This window comes from Amblyomma americanum, chromosome 1 (genome assembly GCF_052857255.1).
Source record: "Amblyomma americanum isolate KBUSLIRL-KWMA chromosome 1, ASM5285725v1, whole genome shotgun sequence".
In the NCBI taxonomy this organism is placed as follows: domain Eukaryota; kingdom Metazoa; phylum Arthropoda; class Arachnida; order Ixodida; family Ixodidae; genus Amblyomma; species Amblyomma americanum.
This window is the reverse complement of record NC_135497.1, coordinates 513,866,404-513,891,535: the sequence shown is the minus strand read 5'-3', so window position 1 is coordinate 513,891,535 and position 25,132 is coordinate 513,866,404. Positions and strand designations below refer to the sequence as shown.

General features: G+C 44.4%; 1 protein-coding gene across 4 annotated transcripts in view; it reads left to right on the top strand.

Moving 5' to 3' along the window:
• LOC144116192 (protein zer-1 homolog) overlaps positions 1-20,154 on the top strand; it is a 145,494-nt gene extending 125,340 nt beyond the window's left edge. For all 4 annotated transcript variants that reach the window (XM_077650919.1, XM_077650917.1, XM_077650920.1 and 1 more), the window contains 2 exons: positions 13,553-13,679; positions 20,012-20,154. In XM_077650919.1, coding sequence (XP_077507045.1) covers positions 13,553-13,679; positions 20,012-20,063 — 179 coding nt within the window. In that variant the 3' untranslated portion in view covers positions 20,064-20,154. The remainder of the gene's footprint in view (positions 1-13,552; positions 13,680-20,011) is intronic.
• Positions 20,155-25,132: the final 4,978 nt, after the last annotated feature.

Genomic DNA, 25,132 nt, shown 5'->3' with positions numbered 1-25,132 from the left:
CTCTCACTAGCATTTGCACCGTCTACGATTCTGCACAGACCTGTGCAGTACAGCGGCGTACGTACTGGGGATCAGGTGCCCATACCCAGCACAACATGCATCTCACCTTGCAGAGCGCCCGTCCGTGATACGTAAGAAATGTTATGCTAGCTCTTCCGTACTGGCAAATAGAATGTTCATGCCTTAAATTTTGACTCTGCCTAACAGCCATGCAACATCAACATGTGAAATTCATTTGAGACCTACAGTGGTATAGAGGCAGTGTGCAGGCTGGTGTGCGCCAGCTAAGACAGACTTGCTCCACCACAGTATGTAGGGGTGAGTCACAAGAAGACTGCAGATGTGTACAAGCCATTTTCAGGCTGACAGCAGTGTTTTTGGGGAACCGAGCGACGAGGCAAGCACTGAGCTAGCCACTTGGTCCTTCATGCGACGGTTTGCGCATGTACATGGAGCGTAAAACCCTCAGGTTCAAACACAGTGCAGGCCAAAGGCCCCCCACTGCGTGTGCTGTACTTCCAGTTGGATGACAGGGGCTCGCTGCAAGAAAACAAGCCTCAAAGATCACGAAGTGGGTTTCAGCACAGGGCAGGAAAGCACATGTGCCTCATGGGTGCATTTGAATAGCTTGCAATAATTTTGCAGTAGGCACGCTGCAACCCAGCTACCTGCGGCGATTGGTATATAGCCGGAAGACATGTTTGCATAGCAGAACACAGTTACTGCTTGCTGGCGCACTTAAAGTATACACACCAAACACCAGTCACCCCATTCCGGATACAGCCAAACCCACTTATAACAATACTGGTTATAACAATATATCGGATATAACAATGGTCAGTCGCGGCACCGTCAGCTTTAAAACCATGTGCGAAATAAGCCGCTTATAGCAATGCTGTCATAGCACATTATTGGTTATAACAATTAAATCTGGTCACTGTGTGTCAACCATTAAAGAAACAAAAACATAGAAGCTCTACAACCGCACCAGCAAAACTACTCTTACAACACAAAAGCAAGCGCGCGCATGTGGAGCCGACCAACTGGCCGAGCCGGCACAGCGGCACCACGAAAGCGAAATAATCCGTGACTGTGCACTCGGAGACACCGCCACCGGCCGTGCCGAGGAAGCATGCTTGTCGCGGCGATGCAGGCAGGAGAAACGATGGATGCATTCCCCTGTGCAAAAGGCCCATACGGAGAAGAAAGTAAGGAGCATGGTAGGGAGCCTTGATGGAGCAGTTCAGTATTAACGTTTCCGGGGGTAGGGCCGCCTGCAGAAAGAAAACGCTCTGGCGCATTTTTCTTCGGTTTTGCATTCTGAGCTATGGCTGGCGCCAGCGGCATGTACATTGTCCCATCTTCCCCTGTTCTTCAATAACTTGGCCATGGTGTCCGCTTCACAGATTTCACATGTCCCAAGGGCAGGCATCACCGCATCAGACGAGCTGCTGCGTTGCTCCATTGGCCACGCATGCCATGCGTACCCCCAATCAGTCGGTGTGGTGCACACGCGTTGTCAGCGTGGTTTTTCTCTTGTCAGCTGTCACCGCACCCTTGGTTCTGCACTCTCCTTGGATTTCCCATAGCAGTTGCTTCCGGAAGGGGCACTTGATGCCAGTGACGCGAAGGCATGCGATGCTCCCGCCGGTGCAGTGACGACGTTGCTTTGGTCATAGGTGTTGAACGGTGATGATTGTGGCGTGTCGAGAATTCTGACACGCTAACGATGCAGTCATGACAAATGAAGACCTCACCGGTGAGGCGATCATGGCAGCTGTCACCGGCGCAAACAGCAACGAACAGGAACCTTTGCAAGTTGTAATATAATAGTAAAAGCTTGTACTTCGACCTACATTAATTCGGAAATCCGCATAATTCGAACTGCCAGCACTGTCCAGGCCAATGCCTGTCTATGTCTATGGTGTCGAAATGAAACTGAAAGTGCTTTTGAGGAAAGAAAATGGCTCAGAAATTATGGCACACATGGAGGAAGGAAAGAAGTCATAGTCTGGCATATCTCGGTGGACACCTGAACCGTGCTGGCCTTCCTTTGGGAACGGGCTCCCAAAGGTAGGCTGAGTCCAGGTATGACTGGCGCGCCAAGCGATCGACCAAATAGTCCTGTTCAAACCTTAATTCTATGCTGCAGAGTTATCCGTGCACCTGAGACATGCGTACAACGCCAAGCATGACAAGTGCATGGCCACGTATCGAAATCAGTCAGACTGACTTTCGGTTTTGCTTTTCTGAGCTTCGCAAAAGCCCGTAGCAGCCAGCTAACCGAGCCCTGCTGCGTGCCGTTTCGGGTGCTGATTGGTGTAATGGCATTCGTCCGTGTGGCTTTTCTCCAGTTCTTCCAGTGTGCCGAAACTGCGTGCTCGTCACGTGCCGTTCGCTGTTTGTGCAGTGAAGGCTCTTCACACGCTACGCCGCTGCTTGTGAGGGGTGTGACGCGATAGCGGTGGAGCTCCAGCGCTTGCGCTTTGCACCGTGAACGTTGTCAGGGAGGCCCTTACCACTTTTGAGCAGTTCTTCTTCCACACTCCCGACAGTATGCATGCAATAAAGTATTTATGAAAATATGAAAAAAATCGTTGCGCCGTTCATCTTAAAAGCAAGCAACCATTGTCCAGTCTTTCACCAAACAAATATACTGTGATGCAATCGGTTCTTGTTAGTTCTTCAGCATCATTCCCCTCATATAAGTTCGAATTAATGAGCTTTTACAGGCATTAGAGCAATAGAACCCCTCCGGGTCTTTCCTGTAAATAAATGCTCTAAAGTTCATCATCTTTTTTTTTTTGGTACAGCCTGGTGATAATTATCAGTTATAACAATGGTATTTCCATGGCACTTCAATATTGTTATAAGTGGGTTTGAATGTAGTAGGTAAACATTCCTCGGTCAAAGATACAACTACCCTTATAGATGGCAGTCCAAAGGAGTACAAGAAAAAAAAAATCAGATCGCTGAGTGAGAATCAAATTTCCAGGGCATGCCCTGCAAGCAGTTGTGCTCCAAGCTGCGTTACCGTGCGACCCACAGTATGGGATCTCATCAACTTGAATTTTTCTACTGCTACAACCAATAATGGACGGAGACACAGACATATGTGTCATACCAAACATACGTGAAAAATATTTCAATAAAATTATTTCAATAAAAACAGTTGAATAATATTTCAAAATTCAAAAAACACTGGTGTGCCCTAAAAATAAGGTACCGGACCTGTTTGGCATACCTTTAGACATTGTGAAACTCCAATGGCTTGTCGCAGCATGTTTTTAGAAGTTTTGACACTGCATCATGTTCTGTATAGTCCATGCCATGACCCTTTTTTTTTTCATTTTGGGATGTAACATTTGAACACAGCACAGATCCATCAAAGGCACTGTTTTTGTGATTCACACGTGCGATTTGAGTTTACTAATTAAGGCGAGATAAATGAAACAATGAAAGCCATGGTTGAACATGGCCGCTTTGTAAGTGAATGTCAAGGCTTTAATTTTTTTTACTCTTAGTAATCGTGCTGCATCAATAAATCAATATTAGGGGTGTGCGAATATTGAAATTTTCGAATATGAATCGAATATGAATATGAAGAAAAAATGGCTTCTAATATCAAATCGAATATCGAATATCTGGTCAGCACAAAAAATAAATTCAGAAAAGATAAACAGGGAAACATTGTTGCTCATATTTTTTTCGAAATAGTGTATGGCCTTTGCAAATGAAATAAAACTGGACTGCCTGAGCACCGTATCAAAAAGAAAAAAAACATGATGTGCACAGAAATGTATACTACTTAATTGAACAGCATAACAGTATCCAACCTGTAATGTGGTCAGGCAAAATGAAATCCACAACATGACAAGACTGGAAACAAAAATAACATGATGGCTAGTAAAACCTCATTAATTCGGAGTTCAAAGAACCGTCAGAAATGCCCAGGTAATTCGAAGGTCGATTTATAAAATGCCCCGTGGCCCCGAAAAAAAAAAACTACCAAAAATGCGGTAATCTTATGAGGCGGCTCTATAGTGCAAACACCTGTAATCCATGACAAGCACCGAGTTTCGGCGTGCTGGAAGACATTGTGAACGTAAGCGAGATGGGAACACACATTGACGTTGGAATGGCGATACTGCTTCTAAAAAGGAAAAAAAACAATGACCAGCGACGCTTCAGTCAGCGTCTGAAAGCGGCACAGTGCTGAGATTGGACTACTGGCGAATGCACGGGGCGACAGTTGCCATTGCCACGGGCGAGTGGCAAAACTCAGAAACCAAAACTACGCGGCCAGGTTTTTTTTACCTAGTGACAGGGGCCCTCCTAACATTGTCACGCCTGCCGTTACGCCCACATAGGAGGTTCATGAGTTACAGTGCACCATGCAGTAGGCGGGATTTTCACAGGATCGCTTGCCCTGTTGTGACGACACCTCGACTCGCCCCTTTGGGAGCCTCACGTGAAATTCCGCAAGCAGGCTTACCCGCATAGCGTAGTTGACCAAAATAAGATGGCGGGGGTCACGCTCGGAGAGTTAAGGTGAGAGAACGAATGTTATGGGTGTGGGCATTAATTAGATAACATATTACAGAAGGATAAAAAAATAAACGCGCTTTCGCGTTGCAATTGTTAGAAGTGTGTCGTCCCTCATCTCGTTCGCAGCTCGTGTGGTATGTGGGAAAGCCCACTTGCGGAATTGCACACAAGGTCAAGTCTAGCGGCATCGGAATGCGATCGGTCCACGCAATAAACGATGGAGAAGAAAGAGAACAGGTCTTTTATATTGTTTTCCTGGAACTTTAAACTCTATATTCAGATAATTTTTCGAGATATTGCGCTTTTACCACAAACAAATTTACGAAAGTCTGCACGGTATACGATCGCTGCTGAGTATTCGGGAATTTTCGAATATTCGGAAATTCACGAATATCATTTCTTGAATACGAATATGAACCGAATATGAAACATATTCGATTCGTATTCGAAATTTCAAATATTCGCGCACCCCTAATCAATATGAATGAGTACCACTGACAATCCTGAGCTGATCACAGCTAGTGTGTGGTGAATACACTTTTGTGTAGAATATTCTTCCCCTCAGTTGCTTTGGCAGGGCAGGGCTTTGAGGACTATTAGCACTGCTGGCTAGACTGGCCATGTTTTTTGGGCAAGCATTGGTGAAGGGGACCCTATATTGATACCTTTCGGATATGCCACTTAATGCTGCTTGGAGCTCATCTGTATGCAAATTTCTGTCAGAAGAGGCATTCAATGATCAGTTTGTTAATGCTATGGTTTGCCCACGTACCTAAAATAAGATGCAGTGATGTCAGACAAAAAGGGTATTTTGCAGCTCAAGGCTGGGGTCCTATGCTTGCATGGTCACTGGCCATTTTTCTCACTGTTTTGTATTGTGTTGGGTTTTATGTCACCTAGACAACTAATGCCATCACGTGCCAAACCCAAGTTTTGATATGTTTGCTTCGTAAAAGGGAGTAAAAAGGTCTTTAGAGTACTGCAGTGGAACTTGATCATATCGAACTCTCTTATATCAAATTATCCTTTGTATAGAATAATTTCTGAGCACCGTAAAGCTACGGTTAGAATGTATAGGAAAATGTACGGCTACATCGTACAAAAATTAGCAGTCACATCTGATAGATCGTACTTCGGACAACACTGATCAACTCAAGAAGCTGGCTTTCCTTCAGCACTTCTCCGGAGGTTAGCTTTCTCGCATGGACCTGTGAGTGCTACCAGTGCTACGGTTCTGCGTAGCACCGATAATGATGAGGATTTTCCATGATGTAGGCGGCGAGCATATAGCCACCTAACCAGAACATGCGTTATCAGCACATCGCGTGTACTGCCATCAGCAATTCATGGGGTTTTCTTTGTCTCTGTGTGCATGCGATGTCAGCTGCAAAACAGCAGAACCTCCCTTTATCCATGAAACTGGAAGTCATCGAGTTGTACGAGGTGAGAAGAAATCCAATGTGGCTGCAATGTGCAAGATTCTGAGAAGCACACTGAGCACCATTTTGAAGAACAAGGCTGAATTTGGGCTGGAACGGAGAAGAGACTTGGCGTTCGCGATGTCAGACATGTACAAAGGGCTGCATATTAAGATTTTGAGGCAGCAGTGTACAGATGGCTCCTCTGTGTTCGATCACGAAACATTCCCATTTTTAGCCCCACGATTGAGCAAGAAGCTAAGGACTTTGCTTTTGTTCTCAACAGACCTGACTTCTGCGGCGGCTCCAGTTAGCTACAGCGTTTTAAAGAACACCACGAAACTGTTAGCATGGCACTCAGGGATGAGAGCCATGCTGTGGATGTTGATGTTGTGAACAAATGGATTGAAGAAACTGGGGGACATCACAGCAAGGTACCAACCCTGTGATATTTTCAACGCAGATGAAATTGCGTTATTTTAGCAGATGCTTCCAAACAGGAGTCTGGCGTGTCATGATAGCAAGTCCTGCGGTGGGAAAATTAACAAGTCTAGAATATCAGTGTTGCTCGCCACCAACATGTATGGATCGATGAAGCTTCGACCACTCGTGATCAGGAAAAGCAATTCTCTGCAATGCTTGCAGAATGCACAGATCCATTCGAAGAGCGTGGAGGACCTGTGGACTTTTTGCCAAGTGGCTGAAGCCCTGGAATGACGACCTTGTAGTCCAAGATTGCATCGTCTGCCTCCTCATAGACAACTGCTCTGCCCGCCACTGCAGTGCTAGTTTCAGCAACATTGAACTTCGCTTCATGCTGCCGAACGCTACATCAGTGCTTCAAACCTTGGATCAGGAGATAATTCACGCAGTGAAGGTTGGTTATAGGAAATTTCTGATTGAAAGACTCCTACAGAACCTGAGGACTGGAAGAGATCTAAAAATCGACCTCTTAGGCAGTCTATGCTGAGTGGGTTGTGGAGTGATGTCAAAAACTGAGCTATATAGAACTGCTTCCGACATTCTGGTCTCTGGTTTACCGGAAAAGGCAGGGCAAATTTTTTGTAGGGTGAACTCAAAGCTGTCGCGGGCCTTGATTTGTTGAACCAGTTGTCTGAATTTCATGGTGCTATGTGTGATGGGGCAGCCAGAGGGAACTTTGTCACTGTGGATATCGACGTTGAGACCACGGGGGAACTTGCATACGAAGACATTGTTGTCGACGCCGTGTATAATCAGAACACCATTGATGTGAACTGTGTTGAGGACTTGATAGAGCCTGTGCCCACATGCTTCGATGTACTTTGTGCACTCAGCATGGTTCATCGCTATTTAACGTCGATAGAAAGCTGTAGCCTCAGCTGTTCGGAGTCCTTTGATAGCATTGAAAAATGTGTTCTGAGGCAGTGAAGATGAAGAAACAAAAGTTTCACAACTATTTCACTCGGTAATCTGTGCACAGTTAACGGTTATCATAGAAATATATTTTTTCCATCTCAGTGTGTTTGTATATGCGGGGTCGACTGTATAACTGGTTTAGAAGCTCTGCTTCTTTTGAGAATGAAACACATGAAATTTCAACAAGTACACTTTGTCCTAAGAGTAAGCTTGGATGGAATGCAATGTGTTCAACATAAAATTGTGGGACATGCTTTTTGTTAGTTTCTCAAGTCTTGCGAATGAAATTAACATGTAGCTTATGGTGACCACCTCTCCTCAGACTTTGCATGTGGGTTCGTCTTTTAGTGAAGTGAAGTGAATTGTTTATTTCATAGCGAAATGTACAAAAAAGAAGTACTGGTCAATCTAAGCACATAGTGCTTGTTAGCAGACCAGGCAGCCAGTGTTGCATCCTTAAACTAGGGTAAAAAGCAATATACATTCACAATATTCACATAACAGGAAAAAAAATAATAATACAAGGTAAATACAAGTAATACAATCTAATGCAAACAAAATATAAAAAACGAGAAAATATAATAAAAACGAAAAAAAGAAATCCGACAAGTTCCCCACTTGAGTGGGAAAAAAATCACACATTACAATACAAAGTTGAACACCATTTCCTTACTTCTCTCAGCATTACAGCTCGTGTTTTTAAATCGAACAGTATCTCACTTAGTTCATTGAATATCTGAGGTACATAATAATTCCTGGCTTTCTTTCCATAGTTTGTAAAGACTCGTGGTTTAACATATTTCTCAGTTTTTCGTAGTGATACATCTTTCTTTACTAATAGCTTAAAATTGTTAGAATAATAGTAGCGGGTCAACACAGTATACTTAAATAGCTCATGCACTGGAAGTATTCCTAGTATGCGGTATTTCTCATGTGTCTGTATATGTTCCCATTCCGTTCCATAGGCTATGCTATTGACAATTCTTTTAATTATTCGGTTAATATTTTGTTCCTTGTGGTCAGAACACGTACCATACAAGGTGATACCGTATGTGATAATTGTTTCGGCTAATGACTTATATACAGTTCTTCGAATGTTGACAGGGCTTTTCCCTCGAAGGTTATACATCATGGCTGCGACAGCCCTCAGTTTTCTGCAAACGTAAATGACATGGTCACTCCAGGATAGGTGCTGGTCAAAGAAAATTCCTAAATACTTGACCACTGGCTCGAACTGCAATGGTTGGCAGATGCATGAACTACACTTAGAAGAATGCAAATATATGTCATTATTTAATGAAAGCGCCTTATGAGGATTTCCGAAGCACATTAATTTCGTTTTTTGTGTATTTATAAAAATTAAATTATGAGCAAACCAATCTACTATCGCTGATAAGTCCTCTTGAAAGCTTTGATACCCCGTATTATAATCCTGAATTTCCAGAGCAGTTGCAGTGTCGTCTGCGTACTGGAAAATTTTTGATTTCAGCGGTAGCAGGCCGAGGTCGGAAACATATATGTTGAAAAGTATCGGTCCGAGGGTGCTCCCTTGGGGCACACCAAAGTTTATTATTTGAAGTTCACTGCATGTCTCTTCTAGTTTAACGCACTGAAGTCGGTCGGAAAAATAATTTACAAAAAATTGATTAAAGCGTCCTCTGAAACCTAGCTTCGTTAATTTGTTTAGTAATAAGTTGTGTTCTACCGTGTCAAAAGCCTTGCTTAGGTCTAGAAATAGAGCTAAGACTACGTTATTATTTTCTATTGATGCGGTTATATAGTCGGAGAATTCCTCTAGCAAAGTAGTTGTGTTTTTATTTTTTGTGAACCCGTATTGCGCCATGTTATTCAGAGAATACTTTTCGCAAAAGGATTGCATTACAGAGACAATATACTTTTCCATTATGTGTGCAACAGTGGACAATATCGCTATCGGCCTGTAATTTGTGAGGTCATTTCTTTTACCGTTTTTGTAAACCGGCCTCACAATTGAAATTTTCAATTCTTTGGGTATTATACCTGTTTCGAATATCGCATTCAATATCTTAAGGAGGACCTGTTTGATAATCTCGAAGTTCGTGCACAAATCCCGAGAGCGAATTTTATCAAACCCTGGTATTTTAATCTTTTTCATGTCCCTTATTATATTCCATAGATCCATTTCAGACATCGCTGGGAGATATGCAGAGTGCGCGCATGCGTGTTTCGGTTCATATTCATAATGTCGGTCACTTTGCGTTGTTCTCAGTTTCTCAGCTGCAGTGATAAAAGTTTTATTGAACCTGTCACACAAAGTGCAACTTGAAGTGCAAAAGCATTTCAAGTTGCACTCCCTGAGTTTCAGCTGTGTGCTTGTGTGAAGCCTCTGAGTAACAAGTGTAACTGCCTCACTGGTTCAGTGGACACCTCAGTCACGCTGTGAGTAGGCAGTTGCATCCACCTGGAAATTGAGTCCAGTGGAAGGTTTATTGTAGTTTTTTTTAGCAAAGTCAATGGCAGTAACTGCCTTACTTCTTGGTGAACACCTCAGCTGTGCCATGAGGGAAGGGAGGAAGGTGGGAGCGAAAAAAGAACGAGAGAAAGAGGGGCCGTAGTGTAGGGCAGGGGAATAACTACCTGGGGACGTGCACTGACATGGGACAGCACATGGAAACGAGACCACTGCTGTAGAGTTTGAACCCGGATACTCTGGCTCAGTAGCTGGGCACCCTAATTGAGCCGCTATGGCTGATCAGAAGATTTAGGTTCCATTGATTTTGAGGGAAGGAAAGGTGCATAACTGTTTCCTGGGTCAGTGGACACCTCAAGCTTTCAGGTATGTGGCAGTGGTGTCCATGTTCAAAAAACCGGGCTTTCACACACAATATTTCGTGCTTAGCAATGATAAACTGCCAGCCATCTTTTTTGCAAGAGTGAAATTGTGTGTTAAATGAATTTGTCCAGTATGAAGGCGACATAAAATTACCTCAATGAAGCGTTATTGATGACTACATGATCTCCATTCTTCGATCATTGGCTTCACTAGGTGTAGTTTGTTTACATCATTATCCCATGAAGTCTGCTATTTTGCTTTAAGTTTTCTCTGTACAAATTTCATGACATCTTTATGTGGTATGTATTTACTTGTTGAATTTGTTTCACTCACATCATCGCATGCAGCAGCTCTCACATTGTCGCCGATTCCCACGTAGCTAGGAACCCAGCAGAACTTATTTGTCCTTGTGTTTCAGCCATTACTACATTATGTATTACCGCACTTGCTGGCGTAATTTGCACACCCCTAATTTGTTACCCTGATTTATTAAAAAAAAGCTTTTACTCGCATATTTTATGATATGATGCTGCCTGGTGCACCAGACCACCAGCACGCATGACGGATACTTGGGAAGTTAGGCGCGGCTGCGTCGTGGTGTGCCGCTGCGATAGGTGCGAGTGGAGAGGGGACAAATTGCATGCCGTTCACCCGGCTCGCTCGCGCTGGTGGTCGCTTTCCCGGACAAACAGTTTTGAGAGCAAACATCTGATAACCCCGGCATGCGCCGGAATCCGAAACTACCGAATCGTTTGCTGTTCGGTTTGCAGCTATCTCCATTTGACTGCTGGCTTCGTGATTGCATCGGTGTGTCTTTATTGCTTAGAGCTGCAAACGTGCAGTCATGCCATCCCGTGGAGAACTACATAACGTGGGGCTGGGCATGAGGGGTTATGAGTCTTATATTTGGAGTCACCTTTTTTTTTTTTTATGCCAGCGAGGGGTGACATCGTTAGGAGGTTGATATATAGGTGGGTGGCAATGTATACAGTATGTATTACGTGTCATGACCTTTATAGTTTTTTAGGTTGTGTTCGCAAAATGTTCGCATAATTTGTGCATCCCCTTTTTAGAGCGTCAATTTAACGAAAAAAAAACTGTGCAAATTACGCAGGTTAATGGGGTATGTCTTCTATTAGGGTTGGATCGCATTTTTCAAGTGTAGTGCTGGAAGCACACTCAGGGAGTCAGTGCAGATAACATTGTGTTCAGTGTTTTTCTTTATTACAGTCATAGCAATAGCATAACATTCTGCAGTGAAAATTGATGCTCACTGAGGCAGCCTGGCTGTTTTTTTCAATTTCCCTTTTATTACCACACTCCAAACATAGAGTGCTGGTTTAGAATCATCTGTGTAAAGATCTGCGTAATTTTCATGGTTATCATTTACTGCGAAGAACTCTGCTGTATATATTCCTGTGGGGTTTGCTTTTTGTGAATGTGTGTCAGTTTAAAGTCACATACAGCAGGAAAGCTACCAAGGTGGCAGTGGATCGGGTCTCCGGGCAGAGTTCAGCATTGTGTTCAGGATATCTAATTCTTGGCATTTTTCTTCAAAGCGGAGGAGGAGTGGACTGATTGCTTGGGGTTTTTTGTTAAACAGTTGTTTGGGTGGGCACTTGGTAACGATGGGGTAGCAAAGATGTTTTGGTACTGAATGGGTTTTTAAGACGTATATGCATGTCAACATGGTTCTTCTATCTGCAAGGGGTGGTTCATTGCATTCTATGTAGAGACTATTTATGGGTGATGTCATGTATGCTCCTGTTGAAAGGCACAGACCTCAGTTATGTACTGGGTACAATCTCTTCAGGTAGGGCGGCGTAGTAGAACCATAGACTATGCACCCATAATCTTGGCAAGAGCACACTAGAGTGCGATTAATGTGCGAAAGGCATGTCCTATCATACCCCTAACGTTTTGGTGAAAGCACCTTTAGGACATTTAAGCACAGTTTAGCAAGCGTGGGACCTCTGCCTTAAATAACAAACTGCCACTTGATGGTAGGAAGATCAACTTGTGTATTGTTCCTTTGAGCATGTGTTTCCTGTAGTGACAGGAGGCATCATGATTCTTTCCGGTGTGAATTTGTGCTTGAGTACTTGAACCTGCTCATGAAAGTAATGATTTGCCTTCGACATACTGGGGGCATACCATTAGCGAACTTGGCATGTGCCAGAACTCTGGAGCCATATGCCACCTGTGTGTGGAAATCTGTGTTGAAAGTTGACCTGTGATTTATCCAAGAGCAGCTTTTTTCGCAGGTGCTGACAGTGATGCAGCATACTGCAGCCCAAATTGCGAGCAAAAGAATAATTTGTGTCATAAGGTGTCCACTGCAAGGTTTAAGCTCTGGCCTGTTGTTGTCATAGCTTGACTTTGAGTGCCGCCAAGCCTCGAGGATGCACCATTAGGTTGCATTGGAAGTGCAATGGTTATCTCGACTCAAAACAGGTTCAAGCAAATGTGTTTGATAAATTAAGGCACATTGTGTCATTACCTTTTGATATCTTGCAGTCTAAAGAAAAAAGTGGTAGAGTTATAACGTAGTTAAACCGGGTAGACGTGCAAAAGCATGTGTTTAGCCTGATTGGCTCATGGTTTTGCTTTGCTGGGTCATCGACACGTCTGGTGATATTAGACTCGAATTAAGCTCTGATTGATGTTAAGCTGATTTTATCTTCTCACATTGCAGATGGAAGTTGATGAAGATGACAATGTGCAATGCACAGCCCGAAAGGGTGTTGCAGTTTAATACGAAACATGATTGGCTGCGACGATAGCATAGTGCTCTTGTGCAGTGGCCAGCAAAGCTGATCTGTTTGTGTCGCCGTGGGTTCGAATCCCAGTCACAGCAATATTTATGAATTTATTTGTTCAAGGTCAAGGCTTCAGCGATGAATCTGCTTTTGCAGCTTTGGTAGTGAAATAGAGCTTTCTCTCTAAAATGCAGGCTTTCTGCTAAAAGCACATGGTCTGAACTCTGCCACGAGTTCATGGCCACGCTCCTTGCAGGTGGCAGTAGGTATGCCCACCACATGCCCTCTTGAGGCATCGAGACATGGCAAAGACAGGCATGGATCATAGCTTTTTCTGGCCTGCTGTGCAGGTCTGTAGAAGTTTTTATGGGGCTTATATTCAGCTCTATACTATGAAAAACGTGAATGAAGATGGTTCACTGTGGTGCAACCACTCTTCCATGTTATGAATCCCGCTTGGCAGGGAATTCAACTGGGAACTTGTTGTTAGAAAATTGGCACTGCACCAGCAGATATGAGAGTGCAGACCTGCCTGTGGATGGCAGTGTGTGGCAGTGTCTTGCAGAGCGCATGTCAGCAGAAATAGGCAAGTGTTCTGCTCTGGTCATCCCATGCAGCTGACAAGTACTGCCCCCTGGTGCGTGAGGAGGGTGGTCTGGAAATGCTCCATGAGCTGATGCAGAATCCAAGACCGTACCCACGCATCCATGAGCTGGCCCAGGTCATCATGGAACAGTGTGCCAAGTGAGTTGCCGCTCAGCTTTTGAGACACCTATAGTGGTTTCCTCTATCTCCAGTAGCTTAAAGACCACTGTGAAGATCAGCTTCTCATCTTCACTCCTCTTTTGAATCTTGTAAACAGGGAGTTATTTTTTTTTTTACAACACACAGGTTTTTCATGCAGATTTTCAAAGCCACCAAAGCTGTGAAGAGGGTACGTCTGCCATCTGTGCAGCTGGATTGTATGGCAAGGCAGGCATAACTTCTGTGCTATAGTGCAATTAAAAGAACTGGGATCAGCAAATTAACTTCTTAATTATGGCATAAGATTATGTTGTGGAATGGAAGACCTTCCCCTGTTCTTTCTCACTGTACTTCCCCTCTTATATTTCCTCCCTCCCTGTCCATTGGCTGCAGATCAGGTGCTTCTAGTTACGATGCCAGCTGCCTTGGCCAGCAAAAATCTTTTATTTTTTGTATTTGATTTTCAAATAAACCACAAATGGAAAGCAGTCGGCACTGAAGCAGGGCCCAGTATTTTCACATTCTGGACCGGCATCGTGTTTCAAGGTATCGAACATGAAATTATGCGTGCAAAATGAGTTGATGCCGAAACCAAACACGCGGCCTGTGCCGGAAGTAGTGTAGCAGCATTTCAGGCCTAGGGGATGCTTTTAAAAGCTGAAGCACGAAGCATTTTCTTGGGCACCAGGCCAGTCTTTCACTTGATGCTCATGATTTGACTCCGGCAGCATCAAGAGATGAGATGCTGGCTGGAAGCTTAAAAAAAAGCTGGTTTGTGCTTCGGCATTTAAATGCATATCCCTTGTATGAAATGTTTCTGTACTAACTTCTGGCGTCCACCATCAACTTGTTTTGCACACATAATTTCATGTTCGATATCTTGAACCATGAGGTTGATCCAGACATTTGAAAAATTAGACTCTGCTCTAACACTGGCAGCTTCCAATTCCAGACTCGCACACATAACGTCCACCTTGCCATACAGTCGACTTGCACAGATTGCACCAATGTATATTTTGAGGGTTTTGAAGGGGGACGTGGCGATCGAGCATGAAATGTTTTTATTTTTTGGTGCAGAGCAAGTCCACTGAATGCCCAAATACAAAATTTCGCTGAAATGTGTTAACCGCCAGTGCGGTGGCTCAGTGGTTATGGTGCTCGGCTATTGGCCCGAAAGACGCAGGTTTGATCCTGGCCGTTGTGGTACAAGAGGCCTGTGCACTGTGTGATGCCAATGCACATTAAAGAACCCCAGGTGGTCGAAATTTGTTAAGCCCTCCACTATGGCATCCCTCATAGCCTGAGTCACTTTGGGATGTTAAATGTGATAAAACCAAACCTAAATATATTAAGTAACTTTGGCATTATAAATTCTTATATGCTTCATTGCTATACCAAGCTTGCAGAAAGGCTGGCGTGACAACAAAACATGATAGGAGCCTGCAGTCAATCTTTAGTTTTACCTGCAGAAATGGTTGATATAGTGACATTCTACAAATATTTTTAGCAGGCTAATTTTGTTCTGCACAGAATGTTATATCCACGCTTGCATAATGCACTCATTATCATCATGTCAGATTAGTGGCAGTGAAAAAAAAGAGAAAGTAATTATAAAATAAAAAAATATAGGAACCTTGCTGCATAAAGAGTTTATCAAGGAACATAATGCAACAAACTGCATAAAAATCCTCGAAGCTATTGTCGTGCTATGCTTTCTGCAAGCAGAGCAGTCGGGTAAAAAAACACTTCTGAGAAAACTGGCATTATCACTGAGATTTTAGCTAGTTTTTTGCTAGCTACGGTCACAAAAGACATTTTTTAAAGTGACTTCTGGGCTGTTTTCAGGGAATGATTTTTGGGATATGATTGAAAAGACCATACAGTTACGAAATCTAGTGTTTTCTCAAATTCAGTTTTTTTTTTAGATTTTTGAGATTTGAAAGCCTCGTCCCCCATAAAAGAAAATCTGCATGGTCTAATAAAAAGCCCCCTGTGTGAGCTGAAGGGGTTCTCGAGTTCTGTTTGTCAGAAATATGAGAGGTTGCGTGCATGATATTTTGTTGGAGCTTTTTGTTCAATACATAGGATGCTCTAGTGTTTCTGTGACCATGGTGAAATAGTTGTGCTAACTAATTCTCTGAAGGTACTTTAGCTAACCTTTTTGCCATGTCTAGTGTAAGCTCAATGATAGAGTGCCTTCTCAGTAGTAGCCGGGCTGCCGAAACCATTCCTGTCAGCTCGTGTTGTTTGGTGCCTGCAACAAAATTTGTACCAAATATTGCATCGCCAAAGGTGACATCTATCAAATATGGTCTCCTGGCGAAACAGTGGCCCATTCGCCCTCAGATCTCACAGGGAGGTGGCATTTAGCATTGGACCTTAATGGTATGTTGAAGCGCAGTGTTTGCTTCCCACAAAATAAACCCAAGTATGGAGTTTGCTGTTGCGATGGTGGGCCAAACAAACTATGGAAGAGACGTCTGTTGCTAGTGGGTGAACTGCCAGCACTTTTACTAGTGTCAATTCTGCATTTTTTGGTCTGGCATGTCATACTTGGCCTTATGTTTTAGAGAATGAGAAAGTTGCACTCATGTGCTAATAAACCATCGAGTATAACTTCTTTGAAGCAGCTTGCGACAAACTAAGGATTGTGGGATTTTGGCGGCTTCTGTAAAAGAATCATAGCAATTTCGCCTGTGCTTTGGCGCTAATAAAACCATCCTCCTATTATGTCACCTCTCTATAAAACTGAAGTGCAAACGGATGAGCGGCTTGGCCAGGAGGTGCATTAATTCCAGTCTGCCTGATCAGTGCAGTATTGGGTACATTCGGAAAACTCGCCAGGTGGCATGAAAGACACGGGAGCTTTAAACTACCAAATGGCGTTGTAGCCGGCACGCTACATGGAGTGGAAGGTAAAAAATCCTCTGCTCTGAGAACTTCAAAACCGCAGCCGTGGCCTCGTGTATAGCGCTCATTTCGCCTTAGGGACGTCGGGGGTTCGATCCTCGTGGCCGCCGGTCTACGCTTCCAGTCAGTTCAATTGGAACAGGCGGTCCCCCAGCCTCAGCGCTCGGCTCTTAAGGGGTGCACTGCTTGGGAAGGCAGTCTGTGCCTCGAAATTCCTGTCGAATGTGGGCAACAAACGACTCCAAAGTGGCCTCGAGGAGCTGTTTTCTGCTGATTCACTTTCCTTCCCTGGTATGCAAAGCAAAGCAGAAGCATCAGAGAGTGTGGGAGGAATACAGCTGTGGCGCTACCATTAGCGGGTTAAGATGGCAGTGCTCTTCACAGCTTGACTGTGCACTTGAAACAATATAATTCTCCCTGTATTGTCCAGGTGGCAAAGTGTAGCCAGTAACAAATCAACAGCTGTCCTCATCTCAAGAGCGCAAAGCATAATTACAAAAGTGAAAGCTGTGGCAGCCCTTACCGGTTCCACCCACTTAATTTGCATCCTCTGTAAGGTGCATCTAGACTTTGCTTGGTGATGTGAGCTGGTTGCTGATGTCACGCGGCAGTGCAGCTGTGCGCATGAAAGGAGCTGCCGTGCCGTCTCTGTACAGTGATTGCACAACGCTTGCCGAGGCGTCAGATGGTTCAGGAAAACTGTCAAGCTTGGAAGTTCAAGCAGTATGGACGCCTAATTGTTGCTGGCATGTTATCTTCTCTTTAATGATGCATAACACATTATACTCCATCCCATAACTAACCTGCAGCACTACCAAAGGCAGAGACATCCTCAGCCAATCAGGAGAGCGCATTAAACGTGTTCATCCGCGCCTAGTCAACTGTGTGTCATCTGTTCGCGGCATACACAGATATGGTTAGAAGACAGTATAAATCGATGCTGCCTATGTACATAAACGTATGCATGCTTGCGTATGCTAAACGCAAGCATTTTACGGGGTGTTATGCCGTTTCTCACATTCACGCTTGTAGTTAGGGGTACGCAAACTGAGACGCAACAATAAGTTCGTCCTAGTGGCGCTGTCTGGTGGTTAGCATGGAAGCATTTTTGTCAACAAACCAACGTTCCTCTTTAAGACTAGAAGTGTCAAAATTGTCATTTTTAATAAAAAATAAAGCAAATTTATCACTCATAGATTTTGTTATAGGTGAGGTGAGATGAAGTGAAAGCCCGGTGCCCCATTTACGGCCAGTGAACGTACTGAAAATGGCAGTAACAACGATGAAATTTGAGGCAAGGGGTTCTGCTTTTAAGGGTGCTGCCATTTTGGAAAACATATTTTAAAGCATGCAAAAGTCCCGCACGTTAAAATTCAGAAATAGTGTACGTACCGCAAGCGCGCTTTAAGGTTCGATACGAAATAGTACTTGCCGCATGTGCACTTTAAAGTACGCTGTACCGTACGCCTGTATGCCTATTTTATATGAGCACTACACTCCGCAGCATCAGAATGTTGCCTGCGCACTCATCGCAGCTTTGGTAGTACTGCGAAGGACTACTGGGATGGAGTATAGAATACATGGATTACCACAGGGTATTCACCAACAACTGCTAAATAGTTTACATTCCTTCCCTCATGCTGTTTCAGTTTTATCAACCGAATGATGGCTGTGATGTGTCAGGAGTGTTTTGATTTTAGCTTTTAAAGCGTGCTGGCCTAAGCGTTTTGATAAATTAAAACAATGTATCGGCAATTATATTGCAGTTTGGTTGATCAAACGGAAACAGCTTCAAGCAGAAATACAGTTATAAATTATTTAGCGGTCATCAAAGAGTACCACAGGGTGATTCATGTATGAGTACTAATGTCTAACCCATCATTTGAAAGAAGAAAACATGCAAGCAAAAATTTTGTCCATACTCCAGATGCCAGATTTTAGCTGTTATTAATCACTTATTATTACTATTTAGCTGTATTATTATTTGATTATTGAATTTCTTCTTTTTTGTTGCTTTGGTTTCAACAGCTGAATGGTGGCTATGACGTCAAAGCTTAGTTGAGGTCATGCAAGGTTACAAAAGCAGATTAAATTACAGTTGCTTCTTCATTCGTTGTCATTCTGGCTTTGGGCGTAAGAGTGGTAGTGGATTAAAAAAAATTCAGAGGGCACCTAAGTCTGCTTACTTGCTGAGAAGGTGAAAGCATTAGTGTGTCATTGTGAGCGTTCGACCTCGATGCAGGTTGCACATGGAGAAATGAAATGAAGACGCGCCTCCGAATGCCGATTCCACAAACGCTGAATCTACAAAGGTCGGACTCTGACATTGGTTCGAATACCTGTCACGAGCTAGCCTCAAACTTGACTAGCAGATGCTATGTGCAATGAGAACTCATATGACACCACCCGAAACGCTGTACGGTGCACGGTTGCAATGCAATTCTGAAACAAAAGTCTGGGAAAGGCATACAGTTGGAGGTACATATGACACCACCCGCAACAGTGTACGACGAACAGTTGCGTCACAGTTTTGATACGAATGTTCAGAAAACTGCCGCCATATGGACGTCCGCCAATGGTGCGCGCTCACTCCGCATGCTCCTGCTGAAACGTGTGCACTCACCTATGCGTTCTATGTGCGCCGTTTCAGGTAACGATGCAATCACACGCCAGCTGCCGCTCCTCTCTGCACCGTGCGTCCCTTTTTTGTACCACCTCCATTCACACAGATGCCGATAGCTTTTCGCGTAATAGGGCTAGTAAAGCTTTCGCCTTAACAATGAAGCAGGTGATTATTTGCATCTTTTTGTGCCTTGCGTGGCCTATACTGAACTTTGACATCATAATCACTGTTTGGCTGTTGAAATCGAAATTGTTCTCTACTCACTTATATATTATTCATCATGCACAGGCATATTCCACATGGTCATCCATGTGCTAATTCTTGTGGACCATTACAAAGTAAATGCAGAACCACAAATTTGGTGTCCGTACTTCTTTATGAAGCTCAGATAAAGTTTGTTTTGTTGACCATCCCCTTCAAAGCCCGCAAATTGGGCAGCGATATGCTTGTGACACCTGAGTGTGAATCTTAGAGCACACGCGATGTCGCAGCTACTAAAGGAGTGCAGCCATCATTCTTTTCTAAAAGGGCAAAGTTGTCAAAAGTTCATTGATATTTCTTTGAAGAAATGTTCACTGTTAGGGGCACACTTCAGTCACGGAAAATTTCTGCTTGAAGAAAACTTTAGGCATGTCCCATGCTTATTGTCATTTAGCATGGTTCAGCTGTATTATTGCTTTGTAGAAACATGGTTTATTGTACCCTTTGACAGGCAAGTTCTGTATGCCGTCAAATGCACGGGCATTTGCGGGAGGTGTATGTGTTTCTTCAGTGGTTATGTCCTCCCCATGATTCGCAGGCACCAGACGGAGCACGGCGATTCCATGTTCCTGGAAGAAGAGATGGCATGACACTGGGAATTGTTCACCTAAAGATTTTCAATAAACGGCGCCTCCTCTCCTGTTCTAAAGCACTGGGTGGGAAGCTGTTTAGAGCTTGTGACCTCTGTTGTTGTTAATGCATGCACTTAGAACCATCTGTACAGGGTGTTTCATAAGCCATAGCTTTGAAATACCGCTATAACTTGGATGGATGAAACCAATGAAATATTGTTTGCCATCAGGTGGCCCTACTTGTGGTATTTTTAAATTCTACCTAGTTAAGCAGTTTTTAATAATAATAAAAATTCTGTAATCATTTTAGGCCCCAGAGCGTTTTGTTGAGTTGTAGCTGTTAATTTTTTGTTTAGTCAACTTAGTCGAAAAAGAAACGGCAAAACACATATGGACAGGAAAAAAAAAACTGACCACCCATGCAGCTTCCTTACACTCACGCTTCAGGATTAGCAACTCTGCTGGTGCTCGGCCTCGTGCTTCCTCAGTGCGGACCGTGTGGTTTCGCAAAATGTTTGAAACAAATGCGCTCGGCCTGTCGAAAAAGCTCAAAACCAGCAGTAGCTGAATGCACCTCGCACGCAAAGCATGCCGCAGGCCCTTGCGATCAAAGATCACGCTAGGCTTAGCACTTGCCAGTTTCGGACAGAGTTCCTTGAAGCGGAGACAGTCGTCCAATGTTCCGAGAGCAGGCCCCACGATGGGCTGCCAGATGTGGGGTTTTGATAAGATAATGACCCCACTCTGTGATCGCGATTGCTACCGAGCCGAGTACGGCAGGCCGCACTCATGGAACAAAGGAACCACACGTGCTGACACAAAAAGGCATTTATTGCTGCTAGCAACAAAATACGGTAAGGAATCGAAGTCGTCCGACTCACCTGCGGGGTTACGAGCGGGTGTTCAACCCACTCTAGGGCAGGGGAGATACTCCGAGGCCGGACGGGACGAGCTTGCAGGGTAAGCTTCCGCGAGACGTCGTCCCGCTTGCTGAGAACTAAGAGATTCTGCGATAATGAAGCATACATTATTGGGGTACTTCAAGTATGAAGTACTGAGAAGTATTTGGAAAGGAATAATAGTGATAATAGTGCTATGGCTTGCTTTTGCGGATGAGTTTTTGTACCTTAGGGCAGAAGTTCAGCCAGCACTATTGAAACAACTTACCTCCAGTCCCCAGCGTACTATATTACTCCGCTGGCTAATCAAAATAGCGAACGAAATCAACTTTTTAATGTTTGACTATAATAAGCCGAGAGCTGCTGGAAGATTAACACTAGGTGCCCACGATAAAACACAAATGAAGCAGCACAAGGGGACAAGATGAGCATCGTTCGAAGCATGGGAAGCTCAGAGTAAAATTTCAACGCCATAGCCTTAAAGTGGCTCTATAAAGTTGCTGTATGCCTAGGATGTTAAAGTATGCCGCTTCACAAATATCCTCCAGAAAGAATTTTTTTTAATGCGTTTTGGTGAAGCTCAGCGGCTAAGGCGCTCGTCTACTGAACTGGATTACCCGGGTTCAAACCCGACCGCGGCAGCCGCGTTTTGATGGAGGCGAAACACAACTGAGGGCGCATAAGTCTGCTTACATGGAGGAATACGAAAGCATGTGTTTTGAGCGAAAGGAAAAATTTTTGGTGAAATGAAAGGGCTCGGATCTCGACATCTCTGTGGACACCTCAACCCCGCGAAAGCATGACCTCTGGCTCTGGGAAGGTCAAATTTAGTGACACGCGAAGAGCGGCTTTACCTAGCCTAGTGAAGCTTTTGCTTCAAAATCCCCTGAGAAGCGACCAGGTGGGCCACCTAGATCATGTCTTAGTGGCGTCAACACAACGTGCCCTTCGGATTAAGAGCAAACTGACCTTGAGCAACTTGAGTAGCACAAGCCCCACCTGTGGCAGCACGTGCCAATGCCGAGCAGTTGCGTATCACTTAATCGTTCCACCACTGCGCCAGAAGCGCTATGACGACTCCCAAGGATCCATCTATGAGTGTAAAGTCGAGAATGACCAAAACCACTCACATCGGCATTAATTAGCCCATTATGCTGAGATATGAGAATTACTGTGCCATTTCCTTTCCTCAAAAAAAAAACAATTTTCATTTTCAATAATTCAATGGAAACGAAGCAGACTGTAGAACTATATAGAAATTGTAAAATACAAATCCGAAAGAAATAGGGTGGACGCCCTACTCTTTGAAGCTAGATCCGAGTGCCTTAGAACCCCATGCTACAAAAAAATTCAAAGGTTTTGCATGTCGAAGCGCAGAATATCGTGCAGTAGCACTGGAGGCCCTGTTGGATATTGAAAATTGGTTTTGGGCAAAGGAGTAGTAGTAATAACTTTATTCATAGAAATATAAGGGTGGGTCTCGGTGTAGAGGCACTCTTCACATCTTCTGATGTGGTCTGTGGCTCTTGTGGCAGGGTTGGAGCCCCTAGTCCAGGGCCCCACTGAGTCTTGCCGCCAGGTAGGCTTTCCGGACCAGTCCTGCCTGGACCGCCAGATACTCGCTGGAAAGCATCCTCTCCCTCTGCTCCGCACTCAGGATTCTGTTTATTGCAGCCACATTTGTTCTCTTTTCACAATACGTTCTATGAATTATTGTGGCTTTGTCCTCGCACCACGGTTATTTGCTGCTATATAGCCCTGGGTGGATCTTGCTTAGCATGTTTAGGTTCGGGAAAGTTCCCGTTTGTAGCGGTCTCCAATAGACCGCTTCCTGCTGGAGGAGATTTTTGTGAGGTGGGGGATATCTAATCCTGACCCTCTTATAGTAATTCAGAATTTCTGAGTATCCTAAGGGCACTGGTTCCGCGTCAGGCTACTCGAGGCTGGTTTGGTTGGAGGCTCGGTTTGTAAGCTCTCAAGCTCTCCTATCCGCCTCGGCATTCCCTGCGATGCCTGTGTGTCCCGGTACCCACATTATTATGCAATTGTTTTTCCTTCGTCGGTAATTTGGCTGTCTTTAGGATGTGGAGCGTTGCCCCCCTATTTTGCCATTCATGTAGTTTCTGCACGCTGTTTGCGAGTCTGTTAGAATCATTAGGGACCTTTGAGCACGGTAGCCTTCTGCCGCCGCTAGGGCAATGGCAGCCTCTTCGGCCTCCTCAATCGTGCCATCCCTCATAGTTGCGCTGGCTATTTCTTTGAGCTCATGATTAATTGCTGTTGCAACTGCTCTATTTCTGTTATGTTTTCTAGTTCTTCCGTATGCAGCCGCATCCGTGTACGTAATGTTTTCTTTGTTGGCTAGGTTCTGCTGCACAAACTGTGCCCCAGCCTCCCGTCGCTCTTTGTGCAGGTTCGGATCCATATTTTTGGGAATTGGTGCTACCCTAATTGTTTGCCGCAGTTCATCGGGTATTCGTTTTGATCTTTTTATCTCTGACAGTGCACCCTCATAGCCACATCTTTTGTGCAGCTCGGTCCCTGTTTTGGTCTTTTTTAGCCCCTGGAGCTGAGGTATGAGTTGGGCCTCTCTTAGCTCCTCGGAGGTGTTATGCAGACCTAGAGCCATTAGCTTCTCCATAGAGGTTGATTGCGGTAGGTGTAGCGCTGTTTTGTATGCCCTCCTAAGTATCGTGTCCGCTAGCTTTATTTCTGCTTTGTTGAAGTTGTAGTACGGTATGCTGTATGTAATTCGGCTAACCACTAGACTCTTTACAAGCTTAAGCGTGTCGCTCTCTTGCATGCCGTGTGTTTTCCTAGAGACCCTGGTTATCATGCGAGCGACCTGTGTCGCCGAGTTCTGTATTAGTCTGAGCGCTTGCGTGCACCTTTGGTTGGATTGAATCCACATCCCTAATATTATGATGGTTGTTCTTTCCGGTATGAGTTGCCCTTCTAGATAAACATTTAGTTTTCTTTTGTTTCAGGTGCGGATCGGTTGAGTTTACCTCGCCAGACCCTTAGTAGTACTGATTTTTTCGTCGAGCAAGCCAAGCGCCTGTCTCTAACATAATTTTCTACGCACGTTGCGGCAGCCTGCAGTTTCGCTTCCTTTTCGCTGAGTGAGCCCTCCGTAACCTACACAGTGATGTCGTCCGCACACATTGCATGCCGTATGCCTTGTATAGTTTCTAGCTGTCTAGCGAGCTTAACCATTGCTATGTTAAAGAGGATGGGTGAAATCACTGACCCTTGCGGCGTTCCCTTATTAGGTGTTTGAAAGCTCTTGAACCTGATTTCCCCGAGCCCTATTGTAGCCGTTCTATTTGTGAGGAAAGCTCTTACCTATCCGTAGATTCTTTTCCCGCAGTTCAAATCATCCAGACCTGTTAATATGGCTTAGTGGCTAACATTATCAAAAGCTTCCTTTATGTCTAGGGCCATGACTATGCGTTTGCCGCATCTGGGTACGTTGGTTAATATTTCGTCCTTGATCTGCAGCAGGACGTCTTGCATGGACAGTTATGCCCTAAATCCAAACATGCTATGGGGGTATAGCTCGTTTTCCTCCATGTAATCTTGCACCTGCCTGGTTATAATTCTTTCGTATAATTTCCCCAAGCACGAGGTTAAAGATATTGGCCTGAGGTTTTCTATCTGCAGTGGTGTACCTGGTTTGGGAATCATTATACTATTTCCACGTGCTACCACTCTTTTGGAACAGTCTCTGATTCCCATAGCTTATTAAAGTATTCGGCCAGCTCTTCAATCATTCCGTTGCTTAGGTTATGGATGAGTGCATTTGTAATTTTGTCCGCCCCTGCGGCTGCATTTCTTGTTGTGCTTCTAACTGCTGCGTATACTTCTTCCCTTGTTATGGGTTTATCTAATTCTTGGTTTTTCTGTCCTCGGTAGTGTTCGGTGTACGCTGCTGGGTCGCTGTTGCCGAAGCATTTCTGCCTAACTTTTTCTATTAATTCCGAATCTGGACCAGTCTGTGGATCACCTTATTGTTTTCGTTTTTGGTTTTAGTTGGATCGAGGAGGGCTCTGAGTATGTGCCACGTTCTGGCTGTACTTAGAGTGCCGCATAGCGAGTTGCTGAATTGCTGCCAATTCGTTCTCGCTAGTTGTTCCGCGTACTCCTCGGCCCTCTTGTTTACTTCCGCAATTTTCAGTTTTAGCTTCC